At 30.4% G+C, this 20120-nt stretch overlaps 3 protein-coding genes across 3 annotated transcripts in view; 2 read left to right on the top strand and 1 right to left on the bottom strand.

The window, feature by feature from the left end:
- The first annotated feature begins 337 nt into the window (after positions 1 to 337).
- LOC124536419 (opsin-3-like) lies at positions 338 to 12450 on the top strand. The gene is made up of 8 exons (XM_047112958.1): positions 338 to 545; positions 1069 to 1260; positions 3587 to 3802; positions 3959 to 4089; positions 5793 to 5932; positions 10366 to 10559; positions 11498 to 11599; positions 11846 to 12450. Exons 1-8 carry the CDS (start codon positions 493 to 495, stop codon positions 11958 to 11960), a joined length of 1143 nt encoding a protein of 380 aa, XP_046968914.1. The 5' UTR covers positions 338 to 492; the 3' UTR covers positions 11961 to 12450.
- A 2313-nt stretch (positions 12451 to 14763) lies between these two features.
- Positions 14764 to 17966, bottom strand: LOC124536298. The gene is made up of 3 exons (XM_047112815.1): positions 17744 to 17966; positions 16926 to 17106; positions 14764 to 16510 (listed from the first exon to the last, which is right to left on the bottom strand). The coding sequence occupies exons 1-3, from the start codon at positions 17761 to 17763 to the stop codon at positions 16355 to 16357; spliced, it is 357 nt and encodes a 118-aa protein (XP_046968771.1). The 5' UTR covers positions 17764 to 17966; the 3' UTR covers positions 14764 to 16354.
- A 692-nt stretch (positions 17967 to 18658) lies between these two features.
- Positions 18659 to 20120, top strand: part of LOC124536297 (THO complex subunit 1) — a 5612-nt gene continuing 4150 nt past the window's right edge. The window contains exons 1-3 of the mRNA XM_047112814.1: positions 18659 to 18879; positions 18960 to 19637; positions 19936 to 20120. The exon at positions 19936 to 20120 is cut by the window's right edge and continues 75 nt beyond it. Coding sequence (XP_046968770.1) covers positions 18835 to 18879; positions 18960 to 19637; positions 19936 to 20120 — 908 coding nt within the window. The 5' untranslated portion in view covers positions 18659 to 18834. The remainder of the gene's footprint in view (positions 18880 to 18959; positions 19638 to 19935) is intronic.

Here is a 20120-nt window from a genome sequence, read left to right as displayed (position 1 = left end):
ATTGTAAAGATACTTAATCTAAAAATCTACATGTACACAAAACAATACTCACAACATATCTTCAAATAATTTCATCTTCTTGAAAATTATAATTACTTTCTCAATAAAATGCATAAATTATTTACAAAGTTATAAAGGTACGTCGTTACCTCATCAAACTAAACAATAAATTCTATAAAAAACAATCAAATTAAAGGGAATTACAGCGCACTAAGAATACAGAGCATGTAATACATTTGACCAAATAAAGTAGAAGCTTTACTATTTTATTAAATTAAGGAATTAAGAGACACGCACGTTAGTACGATATAAAAGAGTACTCTGATCAGCAGGAGTCACAAGTGAGAAGCGACTGCCTACGTCGGACTACTCACTTCGTCATAAAACAACAGTCATTATAACATTAGCAACATTCAAATTTTTATATCAAATGCAAAAATAGTTTTCATACAAAATCGGCCATTATCCATTTTGGTGTAAAAAGTGCACAAAATGGCGACCAACTACACAGACGACATCGGCCCTGTGGCTTACCCATTGAAAATGTTAGTATTTATATTTATATTTGTTTTTTTCTTCGTGTACTTTTTTAGTATTTTTTTTAAAATAAATCAAATAATAATTTTATTTATTTTAAGGTTTTTCAAGTCTGTATATTTAATTTTATACTATCATAAAACGATACAAAGCTCAAGTAAACTTCATTTCTAAAATCTGCAAAACAAAATAAGAAAATCTTTAACTTTGGTCCCACTGTTACGCCCAACACCGTAACGAATACAAATTGGTTAATTTAAATGACTTTCTTGGAATTGAAGTAAACTTTGTAAATATCCGCATTATTGCCACAAAAGTTGTAATTTGATGAAAATGTTACAAATTGTTTTAACAAAAAATGCCCGCTTTTACAGGATTTTTTTTTTGCCTGAATAATCAATATATGTTTTTATTTGCAACGAATTTTTTAAAAAGTTAAACTATATCCTACCAATATCATATCATATGTTACACAAATAAAGGCTTTGCATTTATTCGTTCTGTATATAATACTGATTATTTTATTTCCAGGGTAACACAAGAGGTCGTAGAACACATGCTGGGATGGAACATTCCTGAAGACCACCAAGACCTCGTACATGAACACTGGAGGAACTTTCCAGCGGTCAGCAAATACTGGCACTACGGTTTAGCGTTTATCTACACCATTCTGATGCTCGCATCAGTGTCAGGGAATGGAATCGTTATATGGATTTTTAGCACGTAAGTAACAATATAATACTACTTCTCTCCTCCCAATGAAAGTTCTTTGAAATTATTCTTATTGTCATCTTCTAAGCCGAGATGGCCCAGTGGTTAGAACGTGTGCATCTTAACCGATGATTGCGGGTTCAAACACCGGCATCACCACTGAAAATTCATGTTCTTAATTGAAGGATAACATCGTGAGGAAACCTGCATGTGTCTAATTTCATAGAAAATCTGCCATATGTATTCCACTCACCCGCATTGGAACAGCATTGTGGAATATGTTCCGAACCTTCTCCTCAAAGAGAGAAGAGGCCTTAGCCCAGAAGTGGGAAATTTACAGGCTATTGTTGTTGTTGTCATCTTCTGCTATGCCTCTGGATTTTCTTATCTTACCTTCCCCCTGTAGCTTAAAGACTAATATTAAGAAAAATGGCAGAATCATTTCATCCGTTATTAATCTCTAAATATCTAAACGTTTTCAAACGTGAAGCGGCTCAAGTTAATAACGTGGAACAATTCGGCGATCGAGTGCCGCTGACTGCTGCCGATTTAATTAAGTTTGTAAACGCACTTGCCGCGACGCGAAAATCTCGAAAATCTTGAATATCATAAAGCTTCTAAGAAAATATACTAAATATATATAATATTTTGTTTAAATTGCTTAATAATTATTCTCACTATAGACTTTTATTATTTTTTATACAGTTTAAAAAGAAAAGTATATTTGAATTTCAGTTACATTTGGGGATACCATAACAATGAAGTTATTAATTATACCATATATGCATAGTCATATACATATATTCCAAATAAAAAAATAAGATCTTGACCGTGTAGAAAGGCAGCAAAAACGCTTATATCTATAATAATCTTATTTTTCATAAACAATAAATAGATCTATTATCTATTATGATTTCCTAACAAAGACAACAGATTGCCGATCGCAATAGAACGTCGGAATTCTAAATGAACGATGTCGGTAATAAATGTTCGTTTATGTCCACTAATTAAAATATAAAACAGGGCGAGATCTTAAGAAACAGAAAAGCTCATATTTGATTTGCCAGAATGAATACGACGAATTCATACAAAGTCGTTTAAAACTCGATAATATAATATAAAATATAAATTATAATTTTTTTCGTACATCGACGTAAATCTCGAACGAGTGTCACGGGCAAAGTTGTGAACCGCTCTACGAGTTCGGAAAACGTTTCCGATGTTCATCGGGCGCCGCGCATTTTTACTCCATTCCCTTTATCATCCTCAGTTCGTTTCGTATCTGTGTCGTTTGGTATGGAGTCGATAAATACTAAAACGTTTCCTGATATTTTGTGTCATTTCTAATTTAGAACATACCTAACTGTCTCTTTTTTGATAAATAACTAATATTTTTTTATGGTTAGCTATGAAATTCTATTCAAAGAGTTTCGATTATTCTACTAAATTTGTGATTAAAAAGGTCTTTATACACCTTTCTTACAACATATTTCGCTTGAACAAAGGGATAGAACAAACGGGTACTATATTTTCTAAAGTTATCAACTACACATTATATTAACCATCTTCTGAATCCTTATAAATAACTGATTCTTATACGAGAATTCAGATTTCTCCTGTCCAAATTTGGTTACAATGACCATCATATAAATATAAGTATTATGTGCTTTTTGGAAAATAAGTCCTTTGAGTAAGGGAATGAAATAAGAATTTTATATGTAACTTATTTTGTAAATTTTATTATTAATGAGCTAAAATCAGCTCTTATATAGTAACTGACTAAACCATCGGGAATGAAATGCAAAGCATATTTATTTCACATTGAAATAAACTACGTATAATCTAAAAGATAGCTTGCCTTATGAATTAAAAGTAAATCCCCTCAATTCATATAAATTATTCCACCACTAATAATTATATTTCTCTTACCTGAATGAAAGCCTTTCATCATAATACTTTAAATAAAACTTAAATAGAAGAGAGATTTCCCTTTCAAAAGAGTTAACTTCAATAATTTATGAATAGCATATAAATTATGAATTCTATTCGTTATTGCTCTTTCTTATCTTTTTATGGTAAAAGTAACATTATGAAACTACATAACATAGTTCATGTCGATATCGGAATCCGCGCGAAAGTTTGACGTTATTGGAATTGTTCTGTTCACTCAACTTGTTCCTACCCTCTAGGTGTCTGCTTGAAAAATAAGGGATTCTTTCTATTACAAATTTGATCAACTCATACTTTTATTTCAAAAGAAGAATAAGACTCTTAGGTATTCCTATATTTTGTTGTCACTGTATTTTGGGATATATTTTTTCAAGGTATTATTTTTCAGCTCAAAATCGCTGCGCAGTGCAAGCAACATGTTCGTCATCAACCTGGCAGTGTTCGACCTCATGATGATGTTAGAAATGCCGATGCTCGTTGTAAACTCGTTCTACCAGCGTCTACTGGGCTACCAGCTCGGCTGCGATATATACGCAGTATTAGGATCGCTATCAGGCATTGGCGGCGCCATGACGAACGCCATCATCGCCTTTGATAGATACAAGTAAGTACTTTATAAATACCAATCTTTGTGAGACCAATGATGATTGATTTTGCATGTCTATTCTTATGCTGCTAATAATTTATGAAATTAATATATAACTTATTTATCTAAGAGGTCAAATTATACATATAAGTAAGCACTGTTTTTCATTTAAAGGACAATATCAAGCCCACTAGATGGAAGACTGAACCGTGTCCAAGCGTCCTTACTAATTCTGTTCTCTTGGCTGTGGGCCTTGCCGTTCACCTTCCTGCCTGCCTTCAGGGTCTGGGGACGATATGTGCCAGGTACTGTGAAATATCCTTCACAATGTAGAGTGATGTCAAAAATATTAATTAATTAATATTAGGAAATCTATATATAATAACTGTTTTTAATATTAACTCAAATACAATGAAGAATTTTTAGCGGCGATCGAATTAGAAATCGGAATAGGAATGACGAACTATTAATATTTATTTAATATTTTGTACAAGACCGACAGAATCCTTTAAATCGTTCTTTACAAAGATGGAATGAATTATTGAATTACTTGCTTAGATAAAAATAAATGATGTAAAAACTTCAATTTATAGTGTATAAAAGATTAAAAAAAAACTTTAAATAAAATGATTTTAATCTACTTTCATAACATAAAATATCAATGCTGGAAATTTTTCTGAAGTTTTATGTTCTACGCTTCACTCGGCGTCATATTTCAACTTTGTCACAGAATTAACTGTCGTATAATTTTCATATAACATTAACATGTTTAAATTAATAGTAACAACAACTAAAGTTAATTTTAAAATGATAATTATAGCATACCAATTCTATGAAATCGTGACATTGCTCTTAATTATTTACATGTCTTCTTAATGTATTGTTTTCACGGTATGAAAAATATTGTCTCAAATCTGCTCGATAACACCTGATAGATAATTGAAAATTAAATAACACTATCGGATTACATCCGACATATCGGATGTTTTGCCATAATTTAGCAATTGGCTCGATATATACACGATATATACGATATATACTAGTAAAGCTTTATGTAGGTCTGGGTCAATGTGTATCGATGGGTACCACCCTCATTAATTATTCTAGCAACAAACATTAACACTCTGTATTGCTGTACCGGAACACATTCCGGCTAAATGAACCAATGTTTTTGTGATGATCGGAAACGCATTGACGGTCTAAAAAGTGCTTTTTATTTCTAGTAATGTTTATCGCCAAAAATGACCATATAACATTTGCTATAATAAGATTCTCAGTTTGTTTACAGTTTTCTAATTCTCAGTTGTGCTTATGCAAAAGATATCGTTTGTAAAGTTAAAACCGAGCCAGCGACAAATCTGTCGGTCCATTCATTATTAAACCAGCTCGTACTCTTCAAAATATACGACTTGGACTTAAACATATCTTTATCGTACAGTAAAGAATCTAATTTAGGCAAATCTCAAATTTATAATATTAATAACGATTATTATCGCAACATGTAAATTTAAACGAGTGTAGTTTATTTACTTAAACATAACACATTGTATTAAGGGATTACGTTGCGATGCGTATATAAACCAAGATTAACGACTTATTATGAACAATTTAGCAAGAAATTGTGCTCATCCGCTGAAAGGCCATTGCTTAACACAAAGCACTGACCGTAATGCGATGAGTAATTGCCCGTTGGAGCAAAATGTATCGTAAAGCAATTGGTAAAATGTTTGAATGTATGTAACAATAACAATTTATTGCATTAGAATAAGAACCCATTTTTTTTAAAACCATTAAATTTTACATATTTTTTAAAAGTAGGTATTCTACTTTTTATTTATATGACTGAATGATAAAAGTGAAAACGAAGAGTTATTTATGAATGAAATCATGATAGGGTGACAAAATCGCCACCAGGAGTTTTGATAGTGATACGAATTTGACTGATTTGTATACTCCAATAATGCTGTGCATCACATCACATGCAATCATCATCACATTCTTATTCCAGAGGGCTTTCTCACTACCTGTTCCTTTGACTACATGACGGATGATCAGGACACTAAAATCTTCGTGATGTGCATTTTCGTCTGGAGCTACGTCATCCCGATGACTTTCATTTGTTGCTTCTACTCCAAACTTTTTGGTGCTGTAAGTATTATCTGTATTAATTTCTTAATGACCTTTGGTAATTCGATCACAAACATATCTTTACTGATGTCCGGAATCAGAAAAAAAATACTTTAATAAGTTTACTAAATTATATCTCTCCTACACCAAACGTAAGTGCACGTTATGGTTATGGGCTGAACAAAACTGGACCAAGATAATTGTAAGATATATTTCACTCATACTGAGAGGTGAAGTCAAATAGAATCTTGTAAAAAAATAGAATACGTAGGTGTTTTAATGCGACCGGCTAAGTCTGTAAGGGTAGAGATATTCACATGCAAAATATTATAAAACCTTTCGCTTCTAATAAATATTCCGATTGATACTCGTCTTAAAAGATTCGTTGAATGCCACCTTCGAACCTTTTTTTATGGATATGTAAATTACTGTAAGGGTATCGCGCACTTGAAAGCTTCTCATTATTCAATATTACCCAATTTTTAGTGAATTGTCACTATTATTTTGAATAGGTTTCTTGTTGTAATAAAAGAAGAAAATCTATTCAGATCAATACATTGAAATAAAAAAGATACTGAAAGAAACACAACTTTTTATGTACGTAAAAGAAGGAAAATTAAGACAATCTGATGGTAAGATATCCTTCGTCCATAGATTGTGGCACATATCAATGCCAACCATGGTATTTCAAATGCGTAAACAAGTAATAAACTTAATTCAAGTACATTCTTTACCGGCGACAAATACAAATTTATTATGTCAATTAAAAACAAGTCTTCGTGTAGTTAAAATGTCTATGGAGTGTATTTATCACTATTTAATAATCTCTTATTACCAATAAATATGTTTATAATCAAACCGAATATCAGTTCATACAAATTTATGCCAATTAAATTTACACGTCTTAGGGATTAGTTTTCATAACCTCCCTTGACGCCCGTAAATATTGGACCGTAATAAAATACGGATACGAATAAAATCTAGTACATTTGCTCGTAGCCCCGCGGACTTACGCTACGAACAAATGATACGTTCTAAAATTAATTAAAATGTTATGTATTACTAGTTTTGCGAGTTCACAAGCACTTTAAGGCTTGGTCGTAGTTAAAAAGTAAAGGCTGTTTCATACCAAACATTATCCAATTCACTTCGCTTTAGTTTTTTATAAGCAACAAACAGACAATAAGACAGACAGAGTTCGAAAGCAATTCAACAACATTTATATTACGAAATTATTTTTCTAAGGTCTATTTCCATTGAAGTTTCATAGATATTTCAATCAAAGTTTTACAATGGTGCCACGATACCGATCTTGCCCTCAATTTCGGCGTCACTTTGTTTATATTTCAGATCCACTTTGAAAGTTGATAACTTATAGTGATTAAGGATTCGATTCCAGAAAATAAATGTACTTCTATAATTAATATGCGATAAAATCACAATCAACTTTATTAATTAAAATATGAAGATCGAGTTTATGTTTTATCGAGTAACCCTATTTATTCAACATTACGAATTAAAAATTATAAAATAAATGATATATTTACAAAGGCTCAAAATATGGCACAAAATAGTTCGTTTATTTTTAAATCGTGGCATTCAAATTTATCAGATATATTGGTGTGTGTAATAATCGCAATATCTATACATTGTCCAAATCACTTTTTGCCAAATGGAATGGAACTAGTGATTGCGGCAACGAAACATTTTGATTATTTTGATTGTAATGGAATATGTTGTATCGATCATCAATTTTGATCGTTGAATACATAAAAAAATGTTTGCATAAAATCAGCTTTGTTAACGGTTTGTATGCATTGTGTTTATTGTTACCTATAAACTATATATAATATAGCCGACAATTATAATACATATCTAATTTGGCGGCTATAATAACTTTAATTAAAAATTTTCAATTAGAAAATGATATCGCAATAACATTATATAGTTATATTATCCACCGTCTGTCATATTAGACTATGACAAAAAGTATACTAAATATTAAAAATAGTTTACATATTTTTAATATTTATTCAATATCGCATTTTAAATTAACTTTCATACAATTCATTAAAACATAAATAGTAGATTATAATTGTCATTTCAAATGAATCTTCTATAGAGTTGGAATGTACGGGGCACCTTGCAGCCGTGATGCCTATCTGTCTGTTTACTACAGTGGTTTACTGCAATTAATTGCGGCCTCGTCGCTTTTATTAAATTAGCATCCACTCAAAAGAGTTTCAACTTGTTGAGTAACGATTAAATGAGTTCCTAACTCCTCCTCGCCGGCTAGATGTTGAAGCCGCGAAGATTAAAGGATGCTAATAAATAAAAATTAAAAAGTCTAACAAAGATTTCCCTCTAGTAGAAACATGAAAGTATGCATTTGAATGAATCAGTGCATACAAGATGAATTAATAGTCTACATAACATGTCTAACATTAAGTCTTTCTTGGTAAAATTTTGCTTCATATCCTAAGTCTCCTTTTTATTTTTTTCGTAACAATTCATGCAAACATCCAAATCCTCACACACAATACATTGAATGTGGAAACCTTAAAAAAATCGCCTATGGAATATCGAATAGGATACTCATTTCGAATCTTCAATATTTCCATTGTATCGTCCAGATGTTCATACAGGATTAACTAGTTAAAATGAGAGCAATTTGTGGGAATTTACTAAAGCGTACTTATCCAATACGAGAGGAAATCGAATAGAATCGGACGGAATGGATAAAGAATGTTATAAAAAACGGAAAATACTGACTCGGCTCGAAGGTTTAACGGCATTTATTTGTTCGTATTCTGAGCGCCAGTAACTGATACAGATTTTTGACTAAATCTTATAATACCGAAGTATCCGTTCACGTGATATTTTTCAAATATAATATACACTCTTTTGTAACCAAGCATTCGTGAATCAGTATTCACAAAACGTTTACACATTCTCAAAACGAATTACAGGATATCCTTTAAAAAGCTTATAAATGTTGCAAATGTAGCATCTAAGCCTCGTAAACCAAGACTTTTATATGTTGCAAATATATAAATATTTTATTAATGGATAAATTCTATAAAGTGTTTCGCTTTATACCTTTAAAAATCTACATATATTTATTAAAAAACTTTTAATTCGTCATGAAATCCAACTATTAATCGTCCATATGTTCCTTATTAAAGTCTATATAATAAATCCCTAAACTTAAAACACTCATTTACGAAATAAATACATTTTAAAGATATAGGCATATCATATTTATATTGTAGTTATAAATCTTTAGAACATACGTAAAGTTTTAACACATTTACACAAACTCAAGAAATCTTGGGCACTAGGTCAGTGAAGTGAACAAGTCAATATAGCTGGGGCACACGATCGACCGATAGCCCCTTCCGTTCAAATATTTCTGCAGGCTGATTTGCTTTCAAATATACTTTATTCTTGGTAGGAAAGTTTGCGGAATTGAAATTCGACTCAATATATGCAGCTGCTGAAACTAGACCACAGTTTTTCCAAGCCGGTTGAGTATATTCGATTAAAAATCTAATATTTTCTTAATGGATATAAAAACGCAAAGCAATGTCCAGGGAAATAAAGATATATTCCAAATAATGAAGACTAAAACCCATTTTTTAAATGGAACGATTAAATTAATTTCATTTAAACAATTTGGACCTTCTCGCTTTATGATTAACAGGACTGGCTCATATATCTTGATAAAACTCACAATATGTTGTATATTATTTTAAGATGCATTAATAAAATATAAATTCAACGTCTTTGGAAGAAAATAAATTGTCATCTTAATGAACAACATCATAATGAGCTTGCTAAGGGACACATTAAAAGGAAAGTCGCAAATATTAACCAAATAAAATTTTAAGTGTCAAGTTTGAAGTGTATTATACTGAGATAAAGATTTTGTTGAAATTTAATTAAAACAAAATCATTGCTTCATGCCGAATGAGACTGCCGTAAAAATCGTTTTCATCTTTCAGAACCGTTGAGGTTTCATGGAAATTAATTTATTTCTGACATCAAAGGGATTGGGCGCTATTATACCGGAACCAGCCCTAATCGTTTTAAGGACACAAAACATTGAGTTATAAAGGTTTCCTGTTAAATATTCCGAAATTATTTCCACGTTAATATTGTCTTAGAATGTTCAATTATTTAACTGCTAATATAATCTTCTTATGGAATATATTTTAAGAACAAATGAAATAATCCATAACCAATACTTAAATGGACAATTATATTTAATTGTTATATTAAATTTAATAAACAGACTCATTAATTTATGGACAAAAATATCATGTCACGAAATCATTGTCAATTAAAAGAATTTTTTTAATGAAAAACAATACGACACGGTAGCCATTTTGACTGGAGAGTCACCAAAACCAATACATAAAGAAGTAATTTGTACATACAATTACTCGATACAGGTACGTCTTCACGAGCGGATGCTCAAAGAACAAGCCAAGAAGATGAACGTGAAATCCCTGGCCGCGAACAAAGAGGACTCGGGCAAGAGCATTGAAATAAGAATCGCGAAGGTTGCTTTCACAATCTTCTTCCTGTTTCTGTGCTCATGGACACCATACGCCTTTGTCACGATGACCGGCGCATTTGGAGACAGGTAATATTCATAAAACAAACTAATTTAATGCTTTTTGTAGTAACGTCGTAAATGGCTGTGAAAGAAAACGTTATGTTGAAACCTATATGTGGGACTCAAATCTCATAGCATTGGCAGAGCGTATTGAATAAGCTGCAAATCTTTACCTTTACAAATATAAACGCTTTTTAATATATACATTTAAATATAATTCTTTCAAATCATTTAGACATTTTGAATTTGGTTGGAGACCTATATAAAACAATAAAAACATATTCTGAATCATAAATCCTGTTCTGGATACTAAATGTTGATTATAACTTGGTAATAAACCACTGTTAATAATCTTTAAGATTTGCAATAAGTAATGAACGTAATTGGAAGATTTTATCCGTACTGCTTTCGATTATTTCGGCTTCCTTGCGACTTTCATGTCTGTATTACCCCCAACAGGTCCCACTAATTTACATTTAGTAATAATCTCTTCTTTTAAAGCTCGTATCAACGTAATGAGAATAATATGCTAATTATTCTCCACGTGAGACCGAAAAATACCTTCGAAAGGACACGATGATAAAAATGTCAGTTTGTACTCTCAATCGGTAGCCGTTTTATTATTTTTAAGACTGAAACGTTTAATAACGTTTAAGAATGAAAAAAAAATTTACGGAACAGTGAATATATTTTATTGTTCCTTGTTTTATTATTTTATTAATACTGTTTATTAATTATATTATATTCTACGTACGTCACAAATATTATTGCATAGAAATTCTGCCACATGTGTATTCCACCAACGCGCATTTGAACAACGCGGTAGAATATGTTCCAAACCTTCTCCCCAAAAAAGGGAGAAGAGGCCTTAGCCCAGCAGTTGGAAATTTACTGGCCTTTGTTGCGTCACACATACACAATCAATCTCATACGATCACCTGTTTTATGGTTGCTGTTTGCTTTAGGGGCTTGTTAACACCAGTGGCAACTATGGTGCCGGCAGTGTGTGCGAAAATCGTATCATGCATCGACCCATGGGTGTACGCTATTAATCACCCAAGATACAGGTAATCTATAGAAATAAGACTATTATCCACATATAATCTGTATTTATTAAAAGTAGAATTTTGTGCAACATATAACTGAAGATGTACGGAAACGAAAGATAGACAATTACTCGACGATATTGAATGTTGCAAGCGTTAACAATTTTTAGAATTATTTTAATAATAAATCTTTTATAGATTATAATATCAAAATAATCATTTAAGCTTGATTTAATATTTACGATACACTATTTTGCACCTATTCAGAGCCGAGCTACAAAAGAGATTACCGTGGATGGGAGTTCGAGAAGCGGACCCGGACAGCGTGTCTAGCGCTAGCGGCGCTACAGCGCAGACACAGAACCCAACAGCTGAAGCGTGAATGAACTAAACGGACCCTTATTATAACGATGATAACGCTGATTTGAATATAAACTCATTAATCCTTTCGTAAAACGAAGCGATTAAAAATTGTTACATTAGTTTTTTTTTTTTAATTTTTCAACGTAAGTAACTGTCGAAGTAGTTGACAAATTGAAGGATTCAAATCCTTGAATTGACGTTTCGTTTTATGGAAGCAATAATGAGGGCGAGGTAACCGGATTACGTCTTTTCTTTTTATATTAAAAAGTTTTCTAAAATTGAGAAGTAGATTAGAACGTTTTTACACCGTATTATTAATCGTGTATATTTTTCTAGTTGTTTTTAAGGTAACAATTTTTTATTAGTTTAAGCGATCAGTATCTTGTGAAAAAGCGTTCTATTTTGCGTTATATTTGTGCTAAAAGCAATTTAAAAAATCAAAAAAAAATCGGACAGACCCCAACGACTCAAGCGATTATTGAATTGATGAATAAAGAGATTTATTGTAAGCTGTGGTTTGATTTATTATCTATACCTTAAAATTGTATAAAAATAAAATATTGAACCCATTAAATATATTATCATTCATAAAATTATGCTATCATATTTAAAATTATACTGCTACTACATGGCTAGTACATAAATATATGACTTGCTTTACACAAAGACTACTTCATATTCATTGATTTAAGTTTTAGTAAGTATACATACACATAAGATAATCTTACTATGATACTTGAAATTTCTTATAAATTATTAGTAATCACCATTTCTTTGTTAAAACCATCTGTATTAAAATACTCTTATGATTAGTTTTTTAACGACGGTAGTTTCTTATGGATGAAGATTAAAATCTATTATAGTAACAGTATGTAACAATTTATAATTAAAGAAAAGCAAAATATAACATGAGGTAAAATAAATACAAAATTCATATGTAAAATAACATAGTCTACGAGCCACACACCAAGGGAGCATCATACCGTTAGCCTTCACGGCCTTCTAGTCCGCCTTATCCCCACCTTGCCAAGACGAATAGATTTCACGTCAGTATCATCAACTACCCCAACCAACTACGTCATATACAATCTCATAAAAGAATCTCATCTCACAGCCTACTCATTGGATGCCGAGAAGGTTCAAGATAATTTCTAGACTGAGCAATCGTCCCTCCGTCCTGCTAAAGCTATAGAGGTCAGCAGGGCTAAAAACATTAATACAAACAGAAAAAAATACGATGAAAGAACTTCCCTTGATAAGCGTTTCAAGCTTTTTTTAAAAAAAGAACACATTTTCAGCTGCATCTATCAATATCCCATTGGCCTTTTAAAAAGAGCATTGACTTGCAAATAGCAAGCCAAGCACAAAGCAGCTTACCGAGGCTCTTTTATCGGGGAATCACCGGCCACTCTAATGAACTTTAAGACGTCGATAGACATTTTTATAACAGCATTCAATTTTACGTGATCCTTGTTTTTAACTTTAAAGAAACGGAAAGAACAGTCTTAGTCTACTTATTTATTGCAAAAGATTGTACTTAATTTTTAACTTTTAATAATATTTTGAAATACAAATTATATTTTATATCTTAATTAAAGTAATAAAAATATACTACCCAAAAATTAAATTAACTAAGATTGTCTTATTATTTCATGTAAACTATCATTAGTTGTCCCAAAGAAAATTATTATATTAACGAATGAAAAGTCTTCAGATTTAAAAGTCAATAATTAAACAATTTTAAATCAGATTTAAAAAAGTGAATTTAGCTACAACGCGACTAAAATAACCGCAAAAACAGCAAAGTCGACGTAATCTTCTTGTTGAACTTCAGGAATGAGAAGTTCGCCAAACTCATTAGGTCGTAGTTGGCTGTAAGCCTTGAGGCCGTTACATAAATACTTCGCTTTGAACGTACATTTTGTTTGACATAAGACCGGAGCTCGCATATGAATTCTCAGAATAGGCTTCTAATGAAGTGTTATCAAACCATTCGCCTGTAATTGTCTACTTAACTTGAAAAAACAACACTACGACAATGTTTGACGTGGTTGTTATTATGTAAATTACATATAACAACTCGAATCGGATAAGCGTGGTTAGACCAATAATGAGATATTACAAACCGTTACTTTCGTTTTATATATAAAAATTAATACGATAATTTCAAGGAATAATTCAACGAAAAAAGTTTAAAAAGAATCTTCACACAAATATATTAAAAGTATTTTCAAATACCAGGTTTATGCTAATGATAATTATTAATAAAAAAAATTACAGTCCCAATATCAATGCTAATTATTATCGTTTGTTTTTATCTGCGCTGATGCAGGATAGACTTCCTTATACATATTTTGGATGTCAAATGTTGTGTGAGTTTTTTTATTTGGCGCACTTACAATTTCTAACTCATCAATCAAAGATCATCATAAAATTTTGCATATACATTATTGGGGATACCAAATATGCAGTAATCATTTTAACGTTATATATCGTTTGTCTATAAACTAGAACATTCTATACCTTCCGCTAAGGAGTACCTTTCTCAAGATACAACGTATCGTGTAATCGGATGCCAATCGCGGCAAGCACCAATATAACTTCAAGTGATTAATTGATACTTCCGAACTGAGTTTCGAATCAAATTATTAGCCCAGTATTATACCTACGGAATATTTACTCCATCCGCAGCTGAACAGCGGGAACTAAGCTCATAATCAACAGACCAACATAGATATGAACATTAGAATAATTTTTTGGACATTGTTAAAAAGTAATATACATCAGTGTTACCATAAGCATTTATTAAATAAAAGAAAATATAAGTTTTGTTAAAAATGTTTTATTAAATTCCGTGATCTGTTGTTTTGTCGCTTTTCAAAATATTTACAATTATTTCAAACGCTAAGTACAAGACAAAATGAATGGAATGTCACTTGTATAATAATAATATTTTGAAGTAATAAATAAAAAATTATTATTTATCAAACTCGGATAAAAGACACATAGAAGTACGTCCTTTAATTTTCAATTAGTTGCTTGTTTTTATCTGATATTTATATTGTACATTTTAAATAATAATAATATAAATAATTAATAATACTTTTGTTTAAAATTTACAATATTATAAATGCAACTCTATTGTAGTTTATTTCAGTGTTATCATTATGTTAAGTAAAAATTGATATTGCTCAATACATTATTGCTGTCAGAATACACTAACAATAGGGTTAGTTAAAATCTTTTCACTCACTCAACTAAAGAACGTCATTCTATTCATCCGTGACAACTCCTTAAACACTATGTGATGTCATTTAAATTGCTGATATAATAAATATTGCTATTCCTCTGTCCATAGACAAATTACAATTTATAAACACTTAAAGAAAACAATTTAAAATGACCGCGTCACGAATAAAACACGAAATATCTAGCTGTTTCTAAATGGTTATAACACATTTCCTTATCATAATTACAAGTAAAAATAGAAATTCATGCTAACTTAATTTTTTTTTTTTTACAAAACCTACTTAATAATCTCCTACGTGCTTTTAAAAATCCAGGATATTTCCAACACAGAGAAATATTATCAAAGATTAAAATTTTTGAACTTAACATTATGTAAATTTAAAATTCGCAGTTTTCATTCATAGTGACATGTTGGGAAAACGAAGATCAGTGTTACAAACACACTCTCTATAATGTTAAAAATATCTCATTGTACATCTTAACAGTTAAATGTAATGTTATTGCCATCTTTAATCACACATAAGTATTGTACGTCATTTATTTATAAAAAAAATCCAATTAAAATAACAAATTAATAATTACATAATTTTAATAATAGGGCATTAAAATTGTATGTACCATTATGTTAAATATTTTTAAGTTATTATTGTAAGAATAGAATTGAATAATTTATTTTATAGCATGTTTTAAATATTGTATGTGACTTATTGTGCAAATAAAAAAGATTATTTAGAAAAATTTCATAGTGATCTTTAGTGAATATTGTGCCTAGAAAAATGTTTGGTGTACTTAGACTGAATTATATTTATTTCTGTTGATAAATTAAATATAAGTTACATTACTTGATAAAGATAGTTTCATAAAGAATACATTAAACTAACATATTACTTCTTTTTATTTTATAGTTTGTTCATCAAAAGAGTTATTAAAAACAAGTTTTAGAACACATTTATGGTTTTCCCACAAAGTAACAAATGCCTAATAAATATTTCCCACATAATAATATGAAAAATGATCTAATTATATGTAAATATTGTTCATTTCATTCTACCGATACTGCCTTTGGAAACTGTTCAAAGAATGTACCAAAAGTATGATTAGAAGAAAATATTGTGTAGCCATGATGTCACAATGAGATATTAATAACTCGCCACTTTGTAAGAACTAAGACCGATGCTTATTACGATTTATGCTCTGGATAACACGACGCCCCCACCACTCCTCCAAGTTAAATGGTCTAAAATTAGCCAGCTGTCTGGGACCTAAAACGTCTTGATAGTATTTTGCTTCATCGCTACCTCTTTCTAGTTCACGAGTTACCTGAAAAATGAAGTGTTATTATTTATTACATTACTAATACAAGTAGCCAACTAATCCAAGCACTACTCTACACTTTGTATTGGGATCACAGTTATTAGTATTAACTTTATAATGACTTCTCACTGAGATTGTATCCTGATATTCTTTGGATATTTTTTATTTTCTATCAAACTAATCACAACAAGTAACTGTCAATATAATTAGTTAATTTGTATACTATAAATATATATATTTACTATGCAGGTTTTGTTACAAATTTATACACTTGTCATAAGATGTTTGTAAGTACCTACTTTCAGATTAAGTAAGCATACTACAAACTAGATAGCTCAAAGGTGTTATTTTCATGATTAATGTTAAACATTACTCAATTATTCATAGACATATAATATAATAGAAATTGTAACATAGTTACCTTATTCCAGGATTCAAAAATATAATTAATCAGATCATCATGGTGATTACTGTTATTGTGATTATTGTTGGCAGTCTGTGCTGGTGGGCTGAGCCGTGACCCATTGTGACCATTGCCATTGTGACGCTTGCCACCTCCCATGTGTGGCAGAGACCTCGGTCCACTATTCACATAATTTGATCTGAAAAAATAATGACAATATTTTTTGTATATTATGTTCTAATAATATAAAAAAGTTTGTATACAATAACATTTTTATGTTTTTAACCAATATACTTAAAAAAACTTGGTTTTATATTTTAAAAGATTTTCATTTTCATGTACACACAATAGGTATTAAAAAATTTAATATTATTTTTTTTCTGTCAGTAACTTTCAAAAAATTAACATACTTGAAACTTTTACTTTATTCATTTATACTACAATTATTTTCGATTTCAAAATAAAACTGAATATAACTCGGTTATTGATATCATTGAGTGTGCGTGCACTGTTCGTGACTTCGTGTTTAGCAACGAGATAAGAATTGATAACAACATAAATAAAACAAATCGCTGTATGAAAACGGCTACGTTACAAAATTTAAAAATATTATTTTTAAAATATCAAATTTGTCTAAAAGCACGTTCTATGAATAAACAGCAAGCGATACATTCGATCCTCCTATAAAGTTGTTGTTAGGCAAAAAAGAGATCAATATATTTATATTTGTAGACTTTATTGACAAAAAGTAAGCTCATTTAACTCAACGATCACGTAACGTATCTATGTGAAAGGTTTGCAAGAGAAACGTTAGTACAACAAAGCATCGTTCTCACCTCATATTATTTCTATCCATTTTAGACTTAGAAAACTGAATTCAAGCGCTACTTTACTATTTCCTTATGATTATGAACACTTACACCTAACCATTTAAAGTAAACGTAAAGTTATGTAAAAAACACTAAATAAATGCAATTTTTATTAAAATATTAAAAAGAAAGATAAATACACAAGACGCCACATACGACAAGAAAACATCAATTCAATTATCTGTCAACATTGTTACAGCTGTCTATCCTCCATTACTAATCTAATGTGATTGGTTAAAATACAGCATTTACTCTTTTTAGCCAATCATGATCAATCATTATTCACTAAATAAAAATCAAGTGATTCACAGACTCATTATTATAATTATAAAATTGCATAGCAAACATAAATACTTATTTTATTATTAAATTAACGATACTTTTAATACCTTAATTAATAATCGATATGTATATCATCTCCAATGAATTTGATATAACTCTACATGTTAAATTAATCAAGTTTATATAACTGCAAATATTTTGTGAAACTTTATTTTATAAAACTGTTATGAAGATATCCATTCACAGCATACTGTGACAATCTATTTAGAGCTCATTAATACGAAAGAAATAATTTTTTACCTAAATTAATTAAATGTGAATCTTATTTCTCACATAATTACGTAGTAATACGTTTTGCGTAATTAAAACATCTAGTTGGTTATCCCTTTTACTTATTGTTTTTATCAAGCTATCCTATTTACTTTTAACGAAATGTAAAAATAAAATAAAGTAAACGGTCCCCGACGCGGCACACTTTTTTCTGTTGTTTAGTATGGATATAACATATCTGTTTATTAGAATATCATTGGCTGCAATAGAATATCTAGTCTCGTCTAGTACAGTTTCAGTTAGTATATGACTATATGTCATATCTATGAATACATATGTAGTCTGTGGTCTTGAAATCTGATGACAAAATTATTTCTTAATATTTGTTATTTTGTTTATGTCGAACAAATTAATGAAGAAAATAATTAATTTTATATATAAATTGTAGTAATTTATCAATGCAAATCAGTACTGAGAATTGCTATTGTATTAATAATTAAATAACAATGTCTGAAAAAAATGGATTTGATCAATTGCGGGTGAAATATAAGGTCTGTCGTATAACCTTACTAATGATATTCTTTAAATATATTTTGCTAATTTGAGTCAAAATAAATTATTTATTTTACAGGATGTATTATCAAAAGCTTTCGCGACAAATAATATCGAATTACTGGAATCTTTTTCAAAGAATGCCAATGAGACGGACCGGAAGGCTGCAATGGACCAAGCATTTCGAGATAAACTTCTCGAATTGCTTGTAGAAGAGCCCAACACCCTTGAGAACTACGTTTGTTTTTGCATCGAGTCTTGTAGGCGACAGATGGTAACGCCAACAATGCCCGTAGTTCTTCTTGGCGACATATTCGACGCGCTAACTTTGAACAAGTGCGAAAAGCTGTTTACATATGTGGAAAATGGTGTTAATATTTGGAGGGAAGAATTATTCTTTGTAGCTTGTAAGAATAATCTACTGAGAATGTGCAATGATTTGTTGCGAAGGTTGTCAAGGTCACAAAATACCGTGTTTTGTGGCCGGATATTATTGTTCTTGGCTAAATTTTTTCCCTTTTCTGAACGCTCTGGTCTCAACATAGTATCGGAATTTAACCTAGAAAATTTAACTGAGTTTGGTGGTGATAACTCAAGTACACTTAAGGACGCTTTGGATGAAGAGATGGTAGTTGACGATGACAAGAATAAGCTTTTGATAGATTACAATCTATACTGCAGATTTTGGAGCTTACAAGACTTTTTCCGTAACCCAAATACATGCTACAATAAAATTCAATGGAAAACATTTGTCGCAGTGAGTAGTCTGTTTATTCAGAAAATAAATATTATTAAAATAATACCCTTTATAAATCACTTATTGTTTACATATATTTATAGACCAATACAAACCAATCAAGCCTATCATTTACAAGTAGTCATAAAATAACACAAAAATTGTGTATGATTATAAATTAATATATATAAGATATATAAAAAACTACCTGTAGTTATTTTTATATTTAATTTTTTTTTAATTGTATGATTGTGTACAAAAACAGCATAATAAGTTAAAAGATTGATACATGTTAATATTTGATCTAACTTTCTTTCAGCATTCTGGTAGTGTACTATCAGCCTTTTCCTCATACAAGCTAGAAGCTGTCGAACTACAGAAATCAAAACTGAACAGATTGAAAGCAGTCAACTCAGATGTGGAAATGCAAGAAAGCAAAGAACAGCACTACTTTGCCAAATTTCTCACAAACCAGAAACTTCTAGAATTACAATTATCGGATTC

Source organism: Vanessa cardui, chromosome 16 (genome assembly GCF_905220365.1).
Source record: "Vanessa cardui chromosome 16, ilVanCard2.1, whole genome shotgun sequence".
In the NCBI taxonomy this organism is placed as follows: Eukaryota; Metazoa; Arthropoda; class Insecta; order Lepidoptera; family Nymphalidae; genus Vanessa; species Vanessa cardui.
The sequence above is the reverse complement of the archived record's forward strand: the minus strand, read 5'-3'. Positions and strand labels throughout refer to the sequence as shown.

Excerpts from the sequence above, each read along its gene's own strand:
- LOC124536419 (XM_047112958.1), top strand. The coding sequence starts at position 493 with ATGGCGACCAACTACACAGACGACATCGGCCCTGTGGCTTACCCATTG. Across the intron at positions 546-1,068 it reads GTGGCTTACCCATTGAAAAT|GGTAACACAAGAGGTCGTAG; the intron begins GTTAGTATTTAT and ends TTTTATTTCCAG. Across the intron at positions 5,933-10,365 it reads ACTCCAAACTTTTTGGTGCT|GTACGTCTTCACGAGCGGAT; the intron begins GTAAGTATTATC and ends TACTCGATACAG.
- LOC124536298 (XM_047112815.1), bottom strand. The coding sequence starts at position 17,763 with ATGGATAGAAATAATATGAG. Across the intron at positions 17,107-17,743 it reads ATGGATAGAAATAATATGAG|ATCAAATTATGTGAATAGTG; the intron begins GTGAGAACGATG and ends TTATTTTTTCAG. Across the intron at positions 16,511-16,925 it reads TTTTTGAATCCTGGAATAAG|GTAACTCGTGAACTAGAAAG; the intron begins GTAACTATGTTA and ends TTCATTTTTCAG.